The sequence below is a fragment of the Ursus americanus genome, chromosome 36, assembly GCF_024610735.1.
Source record: "Ursus americanus isolate L20-20 chromosome 36, mUrsAme1.1.p, whole genome shotgun sequence".
Taxonomy (NCBI): Eukaryota; Metazoa; Chordata; class Mammalia; order Carnivora; family Ursidae; genus Ursus; species Ursus americanus.
In genome coordinates, this window is record NC_142162.1 from 22,021,264 (window position 1) to 22,036,649 (window position 15,386).

The 15,386-nt window shown below is 39.2% G+C and overlaps 1 protein-coding gene and 1 non-coding gene across 2 annotated transcripts; both read left to right on the forward strand.

The window, feature by feature from the left end:
* The first annotated feature begins 1,210 nt into the window (after nucleotides 1-1,210).
* On the forward strand, nucleotides 1,211-14,764 carry TMCO5A (transmembrane and coiled-coil domains 5A). Its single transcript, XM_045815513.1, has 11 exons — nucleotides 1,211-1,245; nucleotides 2,248-2,397; nucleotides 2,818-2,941; nucleotides 3,330-3,380; nucleotides 4,094-4,165; nucleotides 7,175-7,231; nucleotides 7,624-7,683; nucleotides 8,113-8,177; nucleotides 9,286-9,343; nucleotides 11,127-11,167; nucleotides 14,566-14,764. The coding sequence occupies exons 1-11, from the start codon at nucleotides 1,211-1,213 to the stop codon at nucleotides 14,762-14,764; spliced, it is 912 nt and encodes a 303-aa protein (XP_045671469.1).
* On the forward strand, nucleotides 11,513-11,614 carry LOC123776515 (small nucleolar RNA U13). The gene has a single exon (XR_006775378.1). It is a non-coding gene; the product is annotated as a small nucleolar RNA U13 (small nucleolar RNA).
* Nucleotides 14,765-15,386: the final 622 nt, after the last annotated feature.

Consider the following 15,386-nt stretch of genomic DNA (forward strand, 5'->3'; position numbering starts at 1 on the left):
ATTGTGGAGAATCTGGCCAAAATGTACATACCAGATAAGATAAATTTACTCATCTATTTTGTTGCTTGGGTTACCCCCTCCGATCCCCCTGCCACACACACCCTGCAATGTAAACTCCATAAAGGCAGGTGCTTTGGGCTATTTTGTTCACTCTGTCTCCCTAGTACTTGTAACAGTTCCTGGCAAAAATAGGTGCTCCTTCAAAGTTTCAGTGTGTGTTGAATTAATGAGTAGTTGGCTACCTTATGGGATTGGGCTGCTGGTGTCAGGACCCAGAGCTCCCACATGAGTCACACTTGGGCAGGGAAAGTGCTCAGTTTGCCAGAGAAATAAAGAAAGAGGCTATCCCTTCAAACTGCCTAGAAATCAGATCCATTGAAACTACCATGACCAAAGGGAAGACTCGTCCATGAAACATGTATCCATCTGGGCTGAACCTGGCACAAATGATGAGAAACCCACCCTACTGTGACATACTGCCCCACCCATCCTATGTCAATAGCAGACTCATGACCCGAAGGAAGGTTCTGAGATTCTATTGGACGGTTCCAGTGGGGAAAGATTAAACTCTTCAGAAGCAAACAGACTAGGGCAGAATCAAGAAGACCATACATCAGAAGGGAGGTAGAGTTTATTGGAGAAAGGAGGCAACTAAGTACCAAAATAAGCCAAATTATTTACTCCTGCTTATTTTTTCTGAGTCCTATTTAATGCCAGAGATCTTAGTATCTGGAGATCCTTGCAAGAGCCAGGAAAGAAAGCAGAGAGATTATTTTTCAGGGCAGTTATGCACATGTATCCATGCCCATGGGATCTTAAGAGAAGCAGCTGGGCATAGAGGAAAAAAAAAAGAGAGAGAGAGATTTAAGAACAACTGATAACCTCTGTTGATTCTTATTGCCACATATACATTACCAAAGGATTTTGTGTTGGTGAATCATCTCGGAATATCTGCTAGCAGGATATATACTGAATTTTCCAGCATTATCCCTCTATCTTCACTGTATCTTTACTGAGGCATAATCATATCACGGGCAGAAGAATCAGAAGGCTAAATTTTGTTATGTCCAAAATGTAGACGTGGGAGGGAGGAAACCAGTTAATTTTATTCCTATCTTTGGGACTCTCAGCTAGTTACTGTGTTTTATAAATGGACCTATTTCCCCCAATTCATTAGACACATCTCTGCTGGTATTTTAGGGAACCTACAATGGAAGAACACAAGAAAAATCAGCTAGATTATGAGTAAGTAATCATGATTATGCAAAGCCACATCCAAGGACCAAGGTACGAAGCATGTCTGCTATTGATTCCCTTCTTCATCTTCTAGTCTCCCTCTTTCCTTCAGTTCCTATCCATCCATCCTTCACTGCACTCCGCCCCAGCGCCCCATGCCCTCCTGAAGTGATAGCCATTGCAAATCCCCCATCCAAGCCAGCCCTTCTAAGGTAGGACTTTTCTTTTCCAAAATCTTCCCTCATGCCTACTCAAAAGTCCCTCTGCCTCACTGTCTTATTTTCAGCTAATCACTGTAGAGAGAAGCCAATTAATTAAGTGGCACACAAGAAAATGAAAAATCTACTGAAAGGTTCCCATGTGCCAGATAACTTTCTAGACTACATTAGCATTAAAATATCATTATTTCATCCAAATTTACTTCAAAAAAGATGTCTGCATTCTTGAAAGTGAATGCCTGGATTACTTCTGTGTGTGCTCAACGGAGTGACTCCCACAGATTCTCAAGCTTTCTCGCAGGCAGTGGACAAGTTTTCAGATGGGGGATGTGGGAAAAGACTGAAACCCTAACTGGTAGGAGAAACTTCTTGTGGCTCTACATAAGGCAGGGTCCAACCATAAATTAGGTACCAGCTACCTGAATAAAAGTACTTCATAAAAGTGTATCACACGAGCAGATTTTGTGAACAATTTGAGAAACCATTCTCTCCAATGCAAAAGACTATTTAAGGAAGCAAAACTTCTCCTGGAACCAAAGTGGAGGGCACTACTATGCTGAGCACTTTGGCTGAGAAAGGCTGGGTAAAACCTCCCTTGCTGAGATAATAATTATTTAAACAAATTGTAGAGCGTAATTAAGAAATGCAATTTCCTAAAAACGAAAAAGGAAAAGTATGCTCCCAGAAATAGCCAGGCTAATGAGTTACATGTCTTCTAGATACCCTCCTTAGTCCAGAGGTTATTGATCTTAAGATAACTGGCCCTTGTTCATTTGGGGGGCTGAGTCTATAGGTCAGAGAAAGTGGAAATCTTAAGATTGGTCCAGTCAAAGAGGAACATTAACAGTTTGAACATGGACCTTGAAAGGGATATGCAGAGAATAGATGAAGCAAATCAGGAACTTCTTCTCAAAATCCACGAGAAAGAAAATGAGATTCAGAGGTGAGTGTTGGGCTTCATGAGGGACATTTCTAAACCAAAGAACTGGGTGGAGGAAGAGACACAAAATTGAATTTTCTACCTTACTCTGGGTACCTGTATCTTACATAATAAAAAAGTTTCTTCTTAATTCTTTGGTGTTTGCCTGTGGCTCAAACCCAGAAATATAGCAAGTTTCAAAAAGAATCCTAAAAGAATGAGCGGTACTTACCTGAGCTGAAAGAACAATGGGGTGTTTACATGGGAATCATGGGACTCTTGCTTGTCTTACCTCTAAAGTGATTCTGATCCTAAGAATCCAGGAAAGAAAGGATTTCCAACTTGAGATTTGTATTTATTATCATCGAAGTACCCTTAAAACTGACAGGTGTTTTATCAGTTCAAAGGCTGTCGTTCCTTATAGTGTATTCGTATGTTATCCAGGCTGGAAAGTGAGATCACTCAGACCAGAGACTTGGCTGAAGACGAGGAGTGGGAGAAGGAGAACTGCACCACAATGGAGAGGGAAAAAGCCTTGCAGGAGCTGGAAGAAGAAACAGCCAGACTTGTAAGCAAAAAGCAGGGAAGAACCATTTGATAGGTTTTATTCCTCATCACTGTCAGATAAAATAGTCTCCCCTTTTTACATACAAAGAATAGTCAACTCCAAAGTCAGGGCAGAATGTGCTCTTGCATGGGAAGGGGATGTGTGGAGGGTAGGGTTTCTCTACTAATATTTAATATTAGGAAGCTCTGCATGTGGACACCTCGATCCCTGCTAAGTAGGTGTGTCCATAGTGAGATCAAACCACAGGTCCTTTACCCAACATTATGCTCCAGATGGTACAGTTACTGCAGAAAAATATGGATGGGTTGAAATGGAGCACAATCAACTGAACAAAAACAGATGACGGTGTGCAGATGCACACTTACACTCTGCTTCTTTCTCTCAACAGGATAGGAAGAATGAGACTCTGGTCCACAGTATAGCAGAACTTCAAAGAAAGGTGGGGTGGGGCTCTTGTGTTCCTGGGTGTCCCCAAGCAGCCCCCATCATCGAAGAGGCAAGGGAGGGAAAATGATCACAGAGGATCCCACATGTCAGAGAGGCCTGTGCTGGGGGTGGGTACTACTCTGCTCCACTCTCCCGAGGCTGAACCTCATAACCTAAGTGCCATGGATTTTCCCTGCAAGTGTCAGGTGAAAGGAGCGCATAGGGTATACCAGGTATTCAGTGATCCCATGGGTTCCAACAGACACTCTGTTGAAGGGATCGACTGGGACCCTTGTGGTGAGAAGTTAATTTTACTTTCACTAGAGACTTTCAAAAATACTTAAGGCCAAAAAGTTCCCTCTTCTTTGTCCAGGTATTCATTCCCTCTACCTCAACTCCTGGTCAAAATACAGTGGGCTTCTTTATGATTACCCTACTTTCTGACCCATGCCTGCAGCCCTGAGTAATCCAGCATGGATTAGGGGGTTCAGGGAAGTGCTCCTGCTTTCAGCAAACTCTAGTTTTGGTGGTCAAAACTAATGAGAAGATGGAGGTAGAATAAAGATGTTCCCAAATACACCAAGTATCCACCAAGGGACCATCTCCTGGCAGATTTAATCAAGGCCAAATTATTGCCCCACACACCAGAGAATATCTTTGTCTTCCATATTTTTTAATTTGATATATTTTTTATTTGAAATGTATTTTTTCTGTTTGAACCCATAGCTTACAAGAAAATCACATAAGGCAACCAAGTGTGAACAAGACATTCCAAAGGGATCCCCAGAAGAGTCAAAGGTAAACAAAAAAGCAATCTCAAATGGGTTTGGGCTGCACGACCAGAAAACAAGCCTTCAAGTGGAAACAATTGTCAAAGTTGGGACAAATTCTTTGTAGTTTCAGCCATGCCAAGCTTAAGCCTCGGCTGCTAAGTGCTGAATTCTTCTCTGCCCTTAGTAAGGAATTTCACTCTAAAGCCATATATTTTGCTCTCTCTCCATCAAAAAGAGCAGAACACAAATGCACAAATGCACATTAACATTAGAGGCAGTTGAAGTTCCTCATTTAAATCCTAACCCCAGAGGTACTTAGTGTGATATATGAAGTTGGGAATTCGATCAGTCCCTCGCACCTCACTTTGAAAATTGAATGAAATTGTGTATATAAAATATTCTTTTCTTGGAGTTCTAAAACATTAAAAAGTTAGAATTTTAAGGTGATTATTTAAAAGTCTGGCTGAAGCACATTTATGAATTCATAGAGGCAGAGTTTGGATTTGTAAATCTACTGTGTGCTAGGTAATTTACACACCCACACCCTGTCATTGACTCCAATCCAGAAAAGGATTCATTTAATTGGTCATTCAAGTATATAGTGACCTGTGCTAAGTGTATCATACAGTGTTTAGCATTTCCCTAATTGTTTTCCAGAGCTAAGAATCTGAGCACAACCACAACCCATCAGAGAGCAGATAAAATTCTTACTTGATCATTTTTGTAGGATTATCTCTTTGTCCTTGCCTTCCCTAATTTCTCTTTTGCTTCTTTAAAGTTACTATTATTACTATTATTATTATTATTATTACTACTACTACTACTAATACTACTACTACTATTTAGTAATCTTTATATCCAACGAGGGACTCAAACTCATGTCTCTGACAACGAGTTGCATGCTCTTTTGACTGAGCCAGCCAGATGCCCCCTTGCTTCTTTTTTTCTTACATTGATAGTTATTTTTACATATTTCATTTAAGAACAAATAAAGAGAATTTTTCTATCTCTATAAAAATTATGTTTCACTACCTAACAGTATAATATACAACGGGCTTTTAAACACATTGTCCCTATTTCTCAATCTCTCTTGCTTCTTAAATCCACATTTGAGCCCATACTTAAGCCCACACTGTGTGCGTGAAGCCTCTGAAGATATGGACACAATGAAAATAGAAATAGAAAATGAAAGAAGAGAGCATTACTGCCCTATGCTCTGTTGGCCAGATTAGTGCTGATAGCCACAAAAAAAGAGGAATTCCAAAGCCACCAACTAAGCTTCATTGGGAATGCCCATCCAGGACACTTATTTGGGAAGAAAGAAATCTGGAGCCTGTGTGTATCTCGGGAATAAACTGCAACTAAGCGTATAAAGGAGTATGAAGCTCCTTGACTAGCCTTGCCATAAAACTGCAGCAATCAGGAGATTGATTTTCTTCCTTCTTCTGCCCAAAATAAGTTTTGCTTAACAGTAAGCCTGCCAGAATCTAGTGGTGACACTTTTAAGTCTGGTTATGCTGGCCATGTCAGGTGAGCTGATTCCGACCAACTCTAGATAGAGAGTTCTCAGCACAACATTGACCATTATTTTCCTGGCAGCACTCAGCCCAGCCCTAAAGAGTTCCAGAGTATTATCAACCCTTTGAATTACTCCCTTCTGCCCACCTATTTTGTAGAATTCTCAGATGCTATCTCTAATTCTATGAAATATACATCATCTCTGTTGCTTCCGTTCCTCCTGCATGCTGGTCAAGTTCAGTAATTTAATAGGACGCCTGCCTCAACTACTTGTGACTCAGGCCACTGTCTTTAAAATACAGCCCTTAGGGGTGCATGGGTGGCTCAGTCAGGTAAGCATGTGACCCTTGGTTTCAGCTCAGGTCATGATCTCAGGGTCCTGGCATCAAGCCCCATGTCAGACTCCACACTGAGTGTGTAATCTGCTTGACAATTCTCTCTCTCTCTGCCCCTCCCCCTATGCTCACTCACTCTCCCTCTCTCTCTAAAATTAATAAATAAATCTTTAAAATATAGCCCTTAGTAAGTGAAATAAGTCAGAGTAAAACAATACCATATGATTTCACTCATATGTGGAATTTAAGAAACAAAACAAAGGAACATATGGAAGGGGGAAAAAAAAGAGAGGGAAACAAACCATAAGAGACTCTTAACAACAGAGAACAAACTGAGAGCTGATGACGGGAAGTAGGTGGGGGATGGGCCAAATGGGGGATGGGCATTAAGGAGGACACTCGTTATGATGAGCACTGGGTATTGTATGTAAGTGATGAATCACTAAATTCTACTCCTGAAACCAATATTGCACTGTATGTTAACTAACCATAATTTAAATAAAAATTTGAAAAAATAAAAATGTTCTGTTTAAAATAAAATTAAATTAAATTAAAATAAATACAACCCTTAGCACATTTGGCTGTTGGGCCCTGGATATAACTGGCTGGAGGGGAAAGGAATTGTTAGAAGACTCCAAACGTGAAATAATGGTAGCTAGATGAGAGTGGGGACAATAGAACTGAAAAGGAAAGGGAGAAAAGACTGCAATATGTCCCCTCTGCCTATAGGATATATCCCAAGATCTTTACAACTTCAAGCTCTCACCTGGCTTCTCACTGCAATTAGAATAAAGAATCAAACTCTGTAGAAGCTATGAGGTCTTACATAATCTCATATGTGGCTATCTTTCCCTACCTCATCTCATGCTTACCAATCTCCCCTATGTTCCTGCCATAGAACTTCTTCATACACACCAAATTTGTGCTATTTCACAGTCTTGGTCCTTGCTGTAACTCTGCATGGGAAATATTTCTTCCAGATATCCATTTGGCTAATATTTATCATTTAAATTCAACTCAAGAGTCATCTCACCTCAAGTTCGACTCCCCTCCATTAAAAAGACATCTGATATTGGCTGTGAGGCACTTGAACCACCTGTAAGATAACCTTTAAGATCCCATTTCAGAATGGAATCCTGCTTTTGCCTGGATGAGTTATCAGTCTCCTTCCCTTTCTATAGGCTAAGTTACAACAGCTGGAAGCTTCCTGTGCAGACCAAGAGAAAGAGCTAGTCAAGGTAACGACAATAACTTCAATGTTACTTCTCCCAAAGGAAGGAAATCCTGATCCCTGCTCACACGATTTGAGGGAATGTATTAGATTGTGTGAATACAGTCCCCCAGATCACCTTCTCTTTAACATTTTTTACAGGATACCTTCCATAATCTAGATCTTCAATTAACTAGTATCTATTTTTCTCCCAACTGTACCCAAATAATTCTCATTTGGACTATAAAATATAGCTTGTTTATCCTTAAAAAAAGATACGAATTCATACGTACAGGAAATATATACTTAGAACAATTTGAAAAGCACATTTAGGGCCTGGGACCTAAGGGGAAGCAAATATACTACTGTTCTTATAGCAATTTACTGACCAAAATTTAAGACTGAATCTTGGCTTCCCAGGTGATGGAAGACTATGCATTTGTGGCCCAGCTCTGTGAGGATCAGGCCCTCTGCATAAAGGTACAGTTTCTCAGCAAAGGGATAGCAGTGGGTTTGTTGACGTACAGGATGAAATGAAACCAGACTTTTCAAAGAACACTGCAACAATTTTAATTCTTCAAGGTGGCATTACAAAGGCCTTCAGGGAGGACGACACTACCACCAGAATCATCCTGTTAGGGCCCTAGTCTCCCAAGCTCTGTGCTCTTAAATTAATAATGAGCACTTTTCCTATTTATAATCCCAATAACCACAGGCACCTGCCCAGTGGTGAAGTACAGTGAGAGATCTCGAGTAGTGGAAGGCTGGGGGACTGGGAAAGGAGACAAAATGGCAGTGGGAATACCAACCATTCATATGACAATGTAGTAATAATACATGCTTATTATGATTAGAAAGAGCATAAAGCTTCTGGCTAGTAACGATTGTTTTTTTTATTTCTCTTTGAAGAAGTACCAGGAAACTTTGAGGAAAATAGAAGAAGAACTAGAGACTCGGTTCCTTGAGAGAGAAGTGTGAGCTTGGGCAAACAAAGGAACATCCTGGTTTTAGTGCTAACTCCATCTCAGCCTGGGTCAGAGCAAACTTTTCTCTGACCAATTCCCATTTGGAATTGAATGAGGCCCAACACCATATAACCTTCCCTTCTGTTAGCGAGCTCGTTGACCCCCACTAAACCACACCCATTTTAAAATGCTGGTCCTCCCATCTTTCTTAAAAGACTGCAGAAACACACCTTCCTTCATAATTTTATCACATTGCCAATTATTTGGGTTTATATTAAGGGCAGGAACATGTGCTTTAAAAAGGGTTAGTGGTCTGGCACCTTGATAAAAAGGTCATTCTTTAAATTTTCCAAAACTTTCTTAAAATTGGTATCATCCCCACTTCCCCAAAATATATAGAAACTCAACCATATGGAACAGACATGAAACTAATATCTAGATACAAACTAGGGCCATCATATTATGAAACCAAACTGAATACTGTATGAAACTATGAACATTAAAAATTAGAAATAATAGAGAAAAGCCCCCCAAAAAATTAATCCTTGAATTTGTCCAAGGAGTCTAAATAGTGAGAAACTAAAGCCAAAAACCTCACTTTCATTTCTTGACCCTCTTTAGAAGTTAAATCTTAAATCAGTTGGGAAGTATTTCCACTTTTCAAATATTTTGGAATCCTGGAATCAAGAAAAAAAGACCTAAACTGCATAGAGCCTCTAAGTAGACTCAGTTCCACACTGTGGTCTGGAGGCCAGGACACCAGGACTTGAAGGTCTTTGCCTCTAAAGGACACCTTCAAGTCTCCTGAGATCCTTCCTGAACATTAAGTCTGGCTTCATTGCTAAGCAAAGATTTTAGAATGGGGCTTCCCAATGGAACTTTCTGTGCTATCCAATATGTAGCCACTAGCCACCTATTGAGTACTTGAAAGATGACTATTGTGACTGAGGAACTGATTTTTTTATTGTCATTAAATGTAAAGAGTTACATATAGTCACTGGCTACAATGTGCACAGCATAGCCTTAGAATATAAAACTGTTTTTTAAATAACCACGATGTAGTACAAATATCTGAATGTACTTTATTCAATCCCTATCTTGGTTCTTCTTCCCCTAGATCAAAAGTCTTGAGCATGAATTCTGCAAGAAAAGAGTCTAACAGCCAAAATAATAAGGTAAGGATTTCACTCCACCTTTAGCTTCTCTCAGTGTCATTGTCTTCAAGGGAGTTTCCAAAACATTATCAGCCACCAAACACATACCAATCTTTCCACGTGCGTTTTCCAAGAATAATACCAGACATAATTCTAAAGCATTCCAACACTAAACACACAAAGAAGATGCTATGGAACAATGGTCTTTCCTCTCTTAGCACCATGCAAATGATGTGTTCTCAAAGAAACTAGCCTAAGACCTCACAGAGTTCAGGATAGAAGCAAGAAGGAACATTAACTGAGGGTATGCTGTATGGCGGGGAGGCCAATACAGGACACATATACCACTCCTCCCATCTCCCAGAATCACAATATTCTTTCCTGGTGATCGTAACATGGTCCCAAATCTCTCACTACACAGAGCAGCAGGGCATCTATCACCATCTAATCAGAGTTGGCCCATGAGTTAAAACATGAGAAGTCATTACTTCTTTATCATACAACTTCAGTGTCTATTCATATTTAACACCATGATGTCATTAGCATATTATGTAGAAGTCTAAAGGACACAGAATTGGATGTAGAGCACCAGGCCTCTTGGCCCGCTTGGCATCTTGTGGCTTCAAGTACATAGGGCAAAAAGGTAAACTTTTGTTAGACTTTAATTTTGTAATTTATATTGGCTTTAGAGCCAAAACTGACATTCACCAGAAATTTTATCATTGAGATAGATAGTCTTCATAATGTCAGAAAAAAAAAAAAGTCACCTCTTCCTAAAAAGCAAATATCAACAATCAACCCTTGTCCTTGGGGTCATCCAGATGTTTAGACATATATTATACCACATTCACAGTGACCATGGTTCCCATTATTCTGAACAAGTCATTCTGGCCCCAATCTTGCATATTATACAACAAACAAAAACAACAACAGAACTCCTGAAATTAACTGGACCCCACCTCTCTAGAACCAAGCTTAGCATGCTCCCTGATATATCCCACCGTCTATCGCCCAGTGACTCATCAAAGTATTCCTTCTCACCACCTAACAGAGAAAAAGCAGAGCTGTCTTCATCAAGATTACCGAAGTCCCATGATAGTTCAATGACCTATGATGTTTGAGCAATCTTTAGAGTCTGCTGAGCAACTGACCAGTTGACATGCTGCTTAAACTCACACAAGTTATAGAACCAAATCAGTATCCAGGAAGTTTCCTTCTCATTCTAATTCTGTGAGCGTCATTTTCACAATTTTAAAATGTGACTGTAATTTCTCTTCGTTTTTTATCTCACAAGGAAGCTAAAAGGAAAATGAAATAACTGAGAAAATATTTTGGAAGAGAGATGCCACAGAAATCCAGGATATATCCTCATCATTTTTTATAGCTCTTAAAACTTCTCTTAGAATATGTTTGTGTGATTTTCATAGCCTATAAACTTCTTTAAGGATTACTGGTTAAGTAGGAGGTAAGGGCGTAGTTGAAAGAGCCCTGAATGCAGATTTGGAGGACCCAGGTTCCAAGCATCGCCCTGCCACTTACTAGCTATATGACATACCTTACCTTTTTATGACTTCACTTATTCCTATCAATATATAAAAAAGTGATACAAAACTACACACACACACATACACACACGCGCACATATATATATATGGTTGTCTTTAAAAATTCCATCTGTTTATGCATATAAAATTTGTAAGATATTATCTAAATACAGCATTAACTAAGGGCTCACTGAATATTATTTGACAGTGATGATAGGTTCCAGAAATTGATTATTTATTCATGTCCTTTCTTCTCCCAGGATCATTCTCTCAAAAAGAAGGGAACATGGTTCTGTAAAAGGTAAGGAGACATCTTTGAGTAAACATCCTGGAAACTTGGGGGTTCCACTTAGCCATCCTGGCAGATAACAAAGTCTAGACAAGGAGACCCTCATATACATACACACACCCAGAGTGAAGCCAACAAACTAGTGTCATTGATGACTATGTTTTTCAGTTCTAATGTATGACCTCCTTGTCCAAAAGCAATTCCTAATCTCAACTTTCCAGTTTTAGAAGCGAACAGCCTAGTAGTAACCTAAGAGAAATGTGGCAAACTGATACTTACTCCCTCTTCCCTGTAACAATTTGAATTAGTTTGATGGATCTGGTTCTCCAATAACATCAGTAGATTATGAATGGGAGGATCCTTTGGTGGTTCATAAGATGATGAATAGGGTTTTCACACTATTGTGTGATATGTGCCTCCCTCAAATATTGTTACAATGTCAACATGTTACATTAGAAATAGTAGAGAACTTGTAAATGCACATATATCCCTAATAGCAAATGAGAGAGAAAATGATTGTGAAAGAGAGATCTTACCCAACAGTACCCAGCCCACAATAATTGCTCAAAAATACTCGTTAAACTAAGAAAGAACTCAAGATTCAAACAACCAAATGGATATTAGTCCTGAGGGAATCACTGTGAAAGCAAAATAAAATTGGCATTCATGAAGCCCCTGCATTTCCAAGAAAAGGTCAGATTATGTTCAATGTAATTTGCTTAAGAAGGCATAGATTCAAAATGGTATGAATTATGATTTAGAAAGAGTTCCATCAAAATGGTTAACATAAAATTCTTGGTGCTTAAATGTCACCTCCAATTGTCTGGAAAATTTGCTTATGCAGGATACCCCTTCATACCAGATAAGTGAAGTGTTACATATTTGGATATCCCGAAATACAGTGTTCCCAGAACAGCTAGCAGAATTTCCCTAGAACTCCCAGGCTTCCTTCGCCAATAATTTGACACCAGTGCCTCAGATGGAACTGCCCATGTGGGCTCCCAGGATAAGAATTGTCTGCCTTAAAAGAGAGTTGGTATCCTGAAGAGAACCTGGCAACATCCTAAAAGTCTAGCTCATCATATTAAATTACAAAGGGCTTTCCTCTTGCTCTGCTCCGATATTCTATGGGGCACCAATATATTGGGCACTGACTCAAGAGATAAAAAAGCTGGCTTATTTCTTAGATTTTCTCTAGGAATGTCATCCCAGAAATGTCATCCCAGAACTTTCTCATGAATACTGTATTTAGCTTCTAGAATACTAGGAAGAGGTTTGTAAAGGGTTTCTGATTCTAATTTGGGCCAAGGTGCTGTACTATAACAGACCCTGACTCCTGTCACCAAGATTAATTCTAGAGAAACTTAAGGAAACTGGTGGGACAGGGACTGTTTTTCACTGATAGGTGGAGGTAGGTAGTGAATTTGTTCAGCAGCAGGTGGCAGCCCAACACAGCTGGATAAGGGTAATAGAGGAAAGGAAAAAGTAGAGATTCGTTTGTGCAAATCATAGTAAAACCACACAGCCAAAATAATTCATCAGTTAAAAAAGAAATCAGGACCACCATAGGGGAATTCACAGAAATTAGAGAATATTAAAAGTAACATGAATGAAAGAAGAGAAATACATCATGATCATGGATAGAAAGCCATATTATCATAAATATATTGATTCTCTTCAAATGACTCAGTTCAGTTCCAACCAAACTTCCCAAAAGACTTTCATTCGTTGAATACAATTATTCTAAAATATACTGTATATATTAGAATATAGAGTCAAAAATAACCTGGACAATTTTAAAGAAGAGCAAGGAGTGAGGAATATATGCCCTTCCAGATATCAGGACGTACTACGTAGCTGCAGTAATTACAACAGTGGGATACTGTCACAGGAATAGGAAAATCAACCAATGAAATAGAAACACTGCATGTATAGAACTTCGATATGTGATATGTGACAGTGATTGTATGTCAGAGAGGAAAGGAAAAATTGTTCAGTAAGCATGGTAGGGGAAAAAACAGTTACCCAGATGAGAAAAAAATGAGATTGGATCACAGTATTGGATACAGTATATTTAAAAAGTGAGGACAGATGTATTAAGGACTAAATGTCCAAAGAAAAAAAATCTTTAAAATTTGGCATCAGTTACCTACTGCCACATAAAAAATAGTCCCAAAACTTAATGGCTTCAAACAACAAACATTTATCTTACAGTTTCTGTGGATTAGGAATGTGTGAGCCACTGAACTGGGTGGTTCTAGTTCATGGTCTATTATCAGGTTGCAATTAAGATGTTGGCCAAAGTTAGAGTCAGTGGAAGGCACGGCTGGGCCAGAGGATCTATTTCCACGGTAGCTTACTCATACATCTGGCAAATTTTGCTGCTTGCTGGCAGGAGGTCTCAGCTCCTCCCTACATGGAGCTTGCCACAGGGCTGCTTGTGTATCCTCACAGCATGACAGCTGGCTTCCTCCTCAGAGTAAGGAGCAAACTGCAATGCCTTTAGTATGTAATCCAGGAAGCCATGCGCTGTCACTTCCATGATACTCTGTTCTTTAGAACCAAGTCATTAAGTCCCGGCCACACTCTACGGGAGAAGAGTCTCTTAAAGGGCATGACACCAAAGAACGTGTGGACACATTTTAAACTACCATAAACTGTTAGTAGAAAATAGGAACATCTTTTAAGCCTTGGTGTAAGGAACGGTTCTTTAAATAAGACACGAAAAGCACTGATTCTAGTTAAAGATTAATAAACTAGACTTTATTAAAATTAATAACTTTTGCTTTTTAACACCTTAGAGCAAGTGAAAGTTATAGAGAGAAGATATTCACAGTACACACAATGGAAAAGGACTGATATAAGAACATATAAAGAACTTCTACAAATCAATAAGACTAACCCAAACAACGTAATTGATAAATGGGCAAGAGGAAACACATAAGACCTGTGAACAGATGTTCTGCATCAGTGCTCATCAGGGAAACGTAAATTAAGACTATTACTTTACATCCATTTGGCAAAATTTTTAAAATCTGATGCTATCAAGTGTTGGAAAAAATATGGACTCACAGAAACACACACCCTGCTGATGGCTACAAACTGTTGCAAATGCTTTGGAAAACAAGTTGGCAAAACAGAAACAAAAATAAAAGATAAAAGAACAAGAGAATTTCAGATAGTGATAAATGGTAAAAGAAAATAAAATACGTTAATGAAAGAGAGAGTAACAGGCAAGCCAGCATATGGGAAGAAGCTGCCTTTACAAGGCATTGTTGGTAATAAAGACGACAATTAGTGGGAAACATATGAATATCAAGAAGGAGCAAGACATGCATTTAGGTATAAGTTTTATTTTGTTCCTGGTTTTCTAACCTTTGGTTAACAGTTTCTTGACTTTCTCTTTTCAGGATTTTTCAATATGTCTTTTTCACCACCCTATTTTTCATCAGACTACTGGGCTACTTGTTTTTCCATATAAGTTTTGTAAATCCAGATCTCCTTATCAACATACTGCCCAAGATACTGAGCAGGGGCATCCTGTGGAAGCTAAGATGCTTCCTCTTTCCATCCCTCACACTTGAGACAGAGGACATGTTGCCCCACTGATCCCCAAGAAATATTCTTGAGCAAAAAAAAGGCAAGTGGTGTCTGAGTCTGTAGACTTAAGAGACGGCGGAATTTGTGGAGGGAAAAGGTTTTCTTCAGTTTTTCCCTTGAGGTCTACTTGATTACCATCGCTTTCCATGTTGTCTTTCCAAGACTGACCTTGCCCAAGAAAAAGCTCTGTCAACAGATTTCTATGACTACAGGATAAGCTAAATGGTCCCAGACAGTAAACAAACTCAATCATTTTTAGAATAATGTCACAGATGCTAACCAAAGTTAGAGTTGAACAATTCTTCTAGAAAATCTTTAAAATCTGAAAGACTGGATCCCTGCCTGCAATGCAGAAGACTCCTCACTACTTAACTTAAACTAATATATAAATTCATAGCAACAACAACAAAAAAGGTGGGGAGTGAGAATATTGCCTCTTGCAACTAAAAATCTGAGGTTCCCAGCATGGCTGGATCCAGAAGTCTCAAAACAAGATTAATGGGGTTTCACCCCGCTCTCTTTGAATTGGTATTCTCCTTTTAATGGGAAGATACTGCCAGAAGCCTAAGTCCCATAGTACAGTATTAGCAACCTTGGCGAAATGAAAGTCTAGTTTCAGCAGGAAATTTGA

Coding starts and splice junctions, on each gene's coding strand:
- TMCO5A (XM_045815513.1), top strand. CDS start 1,211: ATGGAAGAACACAAGAAAAATCAGCTAGATTATGA. Junction 7,232..7,623: donor AAGAGAAAGAGCTAGTCAAG/GTAACGACAATA, acceptor TTGGCTTCCCAG/GTGATGGAAGACTATGCATT. Junction 7,684..8,112: donor ATCAGGCCCTCTGCATAAAG/GTACAGTTTCTC, acceptor TTCTCTTTGAAG/AAGTACCAGGAAACTTTGAG.